Here is a 6,952-nt window from a genome sequence, read left to right as displayed (position 1 = left end):
TATGGTTGTCGAAAGTGACATTTAAATTCAATGTTGCTCGTTTGTTTGGATTTTATAAGCGAGGAGCCATCAAAGAACATTACAAAATGACTCCTCCTTGTGCTAATATAGACAAACATTACAAAATGACACTACAAAAGAAACCAAAAAAATATTTGTTTTCTTTATCCTACACATCTGCTTATGATCTTTTATCTGTGATATATGGACGAATACGCAGATCTTTTTCCATTTTTTCTTGAGCTCCTGCGAGGCAGACTCTTTTCTGAAGCTGAGCCAAAGATGATCAGATGAGTCCACTCTGATAAAACCAGTTTCTAATGGTTTAAGTGAGTATCCTTCACCTTACAATACTTATAATCATATAGTGTTGCTTCCTCACATGGCATTAAATTCAAGTCAGGTAGCAGGAAACTGCCATCCTCATTCTCTACCAAATTACATTCTGAGAGAGACGTAGAAATTTGTGTGTTCAACTTCATTCTCTTTAAGTTCTTGTTCTTGATGTCTCCTCGTTCGCTGAGCAATGCAATGTCCTGCTCATAAAAGAAAACACATTCATAAAGAGAAGATCTTAATCACATAGAGGAATGGTCAAGAATTCAAGAACTGGGAACCTTTTGTTCTGCAATCTTTTGACATCAAAATCCAAGTCTGCGGTTACAAGAACCTGCGATAATAAACAAGAATCGTTTGATAATAAATGGGGGGAAGTTGAGTCACAAGAAACACAGGATGACAAAGTCCCCACTCTAATTAAATGTTTGTGAAAAATGGTCCCATGTGAATGTGATGATAACGATAACAATATGAACGCGTCTTGTCATTGAGGTTGATAACCTAACTCTCCTTTCCAAACACACACTTCACATATCTAATCCATAAACTCTCCCTAGAATCCAAACTAATTCATTTGACTTGTCTTAGAACTCATAGCGGTGGTCCACTGTTTACAAACTAGAGATAACTCATAGGCCGGCCCATCACAAACAACAGTTAAGTATTAGCCGATCCAGATTATTATTTATTATTAAGGAAAATATAGCTAACTAAAGTTTAATTAAAGATGATCCAAGTAATTATGCCGGATTATTGCCTATGCGATGACATTACTCGAACGACAAGGAACGAAACAGACAAACAGAAACGGTGACGTATCATGCTATTCTTTTGAGCAGCCCTACGAAATGACAAGAATACCCTCTCCATGTCAAACACTTCTAGTTTTGTCGGGGAAACAAAGCAGGAGAGAAGCAATGAAACGAGATATGTTTGTTGTGAAGATGAATATCTTGATGGTATTCAAACAAACATAGACGATAGAGTTTGAAAGAGGAAGATAAGGACGAACCTTGGATCTAGATCCGACGGGTGATGAGCCAATGGTGGCCTCGTGACCGTCGAGGTAAGCAGATGGAGAAGAAGAAGCGCTCCAAGAGAGCGGTGTACTCGGGCTACATCTCGCTGATTCAACTTCTTTTCTCGACCGTGGCTGCCGGTTTCCCCACCGGAGCGTAGGACACGAGAACAGAACAGGTCTCACTTTGGCTTTCTTGAGCTTAACAAGAAGCTCAGCCACCACTTCTCCATCTCTCATCGCTGACTTCGTCCAATCATCTGACGTCACCATCTCTGGTTCCAGACTTAACACTGACGAAACACACAGAGAACCAACCAAAAAGAAAGGCAGAAGAACACAAAGCTAAAGATACTACTAACTTTGAGACAGAGAGAGAGAGAAAAGAGGAGAAATTTTTTGGGTATGTGTGTGTGATAATGAGATTTTTTAAATTTAATTAAATATTTGTAAGTGTGGAGGTGTGGGAGACTTAAGTGGGACCCATGCTTGACATGGCACTTGGCTGCTAATCACTCACAACCGCTTTTATAACTTGGGCGGCTATTATAAAGTTTTTTACAAGTTATTTATGGGCTTTCTATTCATGGGCCTATTCTATGTGACCAATTAAGGGCCTTTTGTAAACAAAATAAATAAGGGCTATTGCTAACTACTATTAAGAAAGATTAAAGATAATTTGTTTGGTTGGTTGGTACTCTTACTGAGCTACTATTTTCTTTCTTATCTCAAGTAACGAAAACCATATTTCACTGATGAGAAGGATGATCACTTCACGGCAGAGATGAGCGAGGAGGAGTGTAAAAGCATAAGAGGTGACAAGAGAAATGAGAACAATTAGTAGGCTAGGCCGCTTGATTTCGTCTGACCCATTCTGCCAATTCGTATGGTTGGCATAAAATCTATATCCGAAATCCGAACCGAAAATCCGATCCGTACGCGGTCCGAAATGTAAAAAATACCCGAATGGATCTTCACTACAAGAAGAAAACACATGCTTAACGACGAAAATTAACGAGGAAAAACAATCCTCGTAAATTTACGTCGAGTTTACGAGGAATTTACGTGAAAAACTAAAGTCATCGTTATTTCCTCGTAACGTAACGACAAAAGTGTTTCGTCGTAAAGTGGATGTAATTTACGAGTATTTTACGAGGAAAAACTATTTCCTCGTAAATACGACGTAAACTTTGCGTGGTATTTACGAGGGAAATAGTTTACGTGTATTAGCGAGGAAATTTTTGAATCCACCAACTTTGTAGGTGTTACACGTTTTTTTGGCCACCTAATTAATTTTCGTCGTAAATTCATAGGAAAATTACAACTACCAGATTCGAAATTTCCTATAAATATGGATGTTTGAACATCATTTAAAACACACCAACAACAAAAACGTGAAAAAAAATGGCTGGCTCCGGGACTATTTACGAGTTGCGGAAGTGGATGTATATGCATAGAGATGCTAACGGGAGAGTGACGAAAGAATACCTTGCGGGCTGGAGACATTTATGCATCAAGCAGATTCAACACCGCTCGCCCAAGAAAGTGGTAAGATGTTCTGTCCTTGTCGGAAATGCAACAATTCGAAACTGGCAAACCGTGAAAATGTTTGGAAGCATTTAATAAATAGAGGTTTCACGCCAAATTACTATATCTGGTTTCAACATGGAGAAAGTTTTAATTATGATCAGAACGAAGCTAGTAGTAGTAATAGCAATTTTCAGGAAAAAGAACCGGTTGATCATCATTTGCATAATGAACATAGTTACCATCAGGAGGAGATGGTAGATTATGATAGGGTTCATGATATGGTAGCTGATGCATTCGTAGCTCATGATGAAGATGAAGAACCTAATATAGATGCAAAAAAGTTTTACGAAATGTTAAACGCGGCGAATCAACCACTTTACAGTGGTTGTAGAGAAGGTCTCTCTAAATTGTCGTTAGCTGCTAGAATGATGAATATTAAAACTGATCACAATCTACCTGAAAGTTGCATGAACGAATGGGCGGACTTGTTTAAAGAGTATTTGCCGGAAGACAATGTGTCTGCTGATTCTTATTATGAGATTCAGAAACTGGTTTATAGTCTTGGGTTGCCTTCGGAGATGATAGATGTTTGCATCGACAACTGCATGATCTATTGGGGAGATGATGAGAAGCTAGAAGAATGTCGATTCTGCAAGAAGCCACGATTCAAGCCGCAAGGACGGGGACGTAATAGGGTACCGTACCAAAGGATGTGGTACCTACCAATTACAGACAGATTGAAAAGATTGTATCAATCAGAGCAGACTGCTGGAAAGATGAGATGGCATGCCGAGCATACTCAGACGGATGGTGAGATGACTCATCCATCAGATGCAAGAGCCTGGAAACATTTCAACAAAGTACATCCGGATTTCGCTAGCAATATCCGGAATGTGTATCTCGGATTATGCACAGATGGATTTAGTCCGTTCGGAATGTCAGGGAGACAATATTCATTGTGGCCAGTCTTTCTTACTCCATACAACCTGCCACCGGAGATGTGCATGCAACGGGAGTTGCTATTCTTGACCATATTAATACCTGGTCCGAACCATCCAAAAAGGTCCCTGGATGTTTTCCTACAACCACTGATAAAAGAGTTGAAGGATTTGTGGTCAACAGGGGTGAGGACGTATGACTGTTCAACGAAGACGAATTTTACGATGCGAGCGATGCTTTTGTGGACCATAAGTGATTTTCCTGCCTATGGGATGTTGTCTGGATGGACTACACATGGGAGATTAGCTTGTCCATATTGTAATGGAACGACAGATGCGTTTCAACTGAAGAATGGTAGGAAGACAAGTTGGTTTGATTGTCACCGTCGATTTCTTCCCATTGGCCATCCTTACCGAAGAAACAAGAATTTGTTTAGGCACAAAAGGGTTGTGAGAGACACTCCTCCTCCATATCTAACTGGAGAACAAATTGAAGCGCAAATCGACTACTACGGAGCTAACGAAACAGTTCGTTGGGGTGGTAATTGGCATGTCCCTCGTAATATGCCTGATTCTTACGGTGTTCATCACAACTGGCACAAGAAGAGTATATTTTGGGAGTTGCCATATTGGAAGGATCTTCTTCTGCGCCACAACCTCGATGTGATGCATATAGAGAAGAATTTCTTTGAGAACATCATGAATACAATATTGAATGTCCCAGGGAAGACAAAAGACAACATAAAATCGAGGTTGGACTTGCCGGATATTTGCTCAAGAAGCGAGTTACATATTAAAAGCAATGGACAAGTTCCCGTTCCGATATTCAGATTATCTTCAGAAAAAAAGTCGGTGTTGTTCAACTGGGTGGCATCAGAAGTGAAGTTCCCCGATGGGTATGTTTCGAATCTCTCTAGATGTGTTGAAAAGGGTCAAAAGTTCTCCGGGATGAAGAGTCATGATTGTCATGTCTTTATGCAACGACTACTGCCCTTTGCATTTGCGGAGCTACTTCCAACAAACGTACATGAAGCACTTGCAGGTACGTAGTGTATTATATCACAATAATTTACAAAATAATATATGACTAACAATGTGTTTAATTTTTTTTTGAATATAAAAGGCATTGGAGCATTTTTCAGGGATCTGAGCACACGCACTCTTAAAGAAGAAGTTGTGGAACAGCTTCAGGAGAACATTCCCATCTTATTGTGCAACTTGGAGAAGATATTTCCTCCCGGATTTTTTGACGTCATGGAGCATCTAGCTGTCCACCTCCCATATGAGGCATTGCTTCGTGGACCTGTACATTACGGATGGATGTATCAGTATGAGCGAGCCATGAAATATTTGAAGGGAAAAGCAAAGAACCTCGCCAAAGTTGAAGGTTCTATAATTGCTGGAAGTTTGACGGAAGAAGTTTCTCACTTCACATCGTACTACTTTGCGTCAAAAGTACGTACCCGGAGAAGAGCTCCAAGAAGATATGATGATGGTGGTGTTGCGCCAACATATGCAGTTGCTGGTGTTCCAGACATCTTTAGCCAGATTGGGCGACTCGGTGGGAAGTCTAAAGAGGTTTGGTGGTCGAGTGAACAAGACGCTCATAGTGCACACACCTATATTCTACTCAATTGCGAAGATCCATTGATGCGTTATTTTGAAAGGTAACATATATTGACACTTCGAAACACATATAAGTATAATTAATTGTATAATTGCGAGAGATTCATTCCTATAAAATGTGATTTTACAGCCTATTTGTTTCTCAAGTCGAAGAAACATTTCCTGGTATATCCACAAGTGACGTAGACAAAAGGAAAGATCAACACTTCATTAAGTGGTTGCGGAATCAGGTATTAACTCAAACTCTTTTTTCATACATGATCTGTATTTCATTAACATTCTCTTTATTTTTGCAGGTTGATTATGACGACGACGATGCAGATTATCCTAAGTGGTTACACGAAGTAATTCAATCTCCACTTGTAAAGGTCACCACATCACAGATGTATTTCACACGAGGCTATACTTTTCATACATATGAGTATGGTAGACAGCGGGCGACCAGTAACTATGGAATATGTGTGAAAGGGGAAACAGATTTCTACGGGATCTTGACGGAGATTATTGAAGTCGAATTTCCAGGGATACTGAAGCTGAAATGCGTCCTCTTCAAATGTGAATGGTTCGACCCCGTCGTCAACAGAGGTGTTCGGTCTAACAAATTCGGTGTAGTTGATGTCAACGGTGGACGAAGGTACAACAAATTCGAGCCTTTCATCTTAGCTTCACAAGCAGACCAAGTTAGCTTCCTTCCATACCCTCGGATGAGAGATTCAGGTATAAATTGGTTAGCAGTGATCAAAGTTACACCTCGAGGACGAATCATCAGTGGAGAAGAACCACCATTGCAAGAAGAACAGATAAATGAAGTCGAGGAACCTGAACAAGAAATTGATGACATCCTTCTCATTGATCCGCATAATCACGAGTACGAAGATCTTACCGATGATGCCACAGACGAAGCTGTTGAAGACGAGTTTAATGAAAATGATGATGTTTCTAGTGATGACGAGAATGTCGATGTATCCGATTGATGTATTTGTTTTATGAATAAGATGAGGGAGTTTGTTTTATGAATAAGATAATGTGGGGTTTGTTTTATGAATAAGGTAATGTGGGAGTTTGTTTTATGAATAAGCAAATGTGGGAATTGTGGTTTGGAATGGAAATAAAGATGGGGTTTGGAATATATGAAGTAGAAAATAAGGAATATGGGGTTTGGGGTTTGGGGTTTCGGATTCTAGGGATTTAAACATAACACTCGTTAATTCCACGTAAGCACAATCGTCGTAAAGTCCTCGTAGTCAACGAGGAATAACGACGAAATATAAAAATAAAGAACGCGGGACTCGTTAATTCCACGTAGGATGAAATCGTCGTAAATACCACGTAGGATGAAATCGTCGTAAATACCACGTAGGATGAAATCGTCGTAAATACCACGTAGGGTGAAATCGTCGTAAAACCACGTAGGATGAAATCGTCGTACATACACGTAAGAAGAGGAAATAACGACGAAACTTAAAATAAAGATGGGGTTTGGAATATATGAAGTAAAATA

The 6,952-nt window shown here is 39.8% G+C and overlaps 1 protein-coding gene across 1 annotated transcript; it reads right to left on the bottom strand.

Annotated features, from left to right (window-relative positions):
• Positions 1–2: 2 nt before the first annotated feature.
• On the bottom strand, positions 3–1,779 carry LOC125599698. Its single transcript, XM_048772851.1, has 2 exons — positions 1,352–1,779; positions 3–670 (listed from the first exon to the last, which is right to left on the bottom strand). Exons 1-2 carry the CDS (start codon positions 1,628–1,630, stop codon positions 575–577), a joined length of 375 nt encoding a protein of 124 aa, XP_048628808.1. The 5' UTR covers positions 1,631–1,779; the 3' UTR covers positions 3–574.
• Positions 1,780–6,952: the final 5,173 nt, after the last annotated feature.

This window comes from Brassica napus, unplaced genomic scaffold, assembly GCF_020379485.1.
Source record: "Brassica napus cultivar Da-Ae unplaced genomic scaffold, Da-Ae ScsIHWf_1961;HRSCAF=2609, whole genome shotgun sequence".
NCBI classification, from domain to species: domain Eukaryota; kingdom Viridiplantae; phylum Streptophyta; class Magnoliopsida; order Brassicales; family Brassicaceae; genus Brassica; species Brassica napus.
The sequence above is the reverse complement of the archived record's forward strand: the minus strand, read 5'-3'. Positions and strand labels throughout refer to the sequence as shown.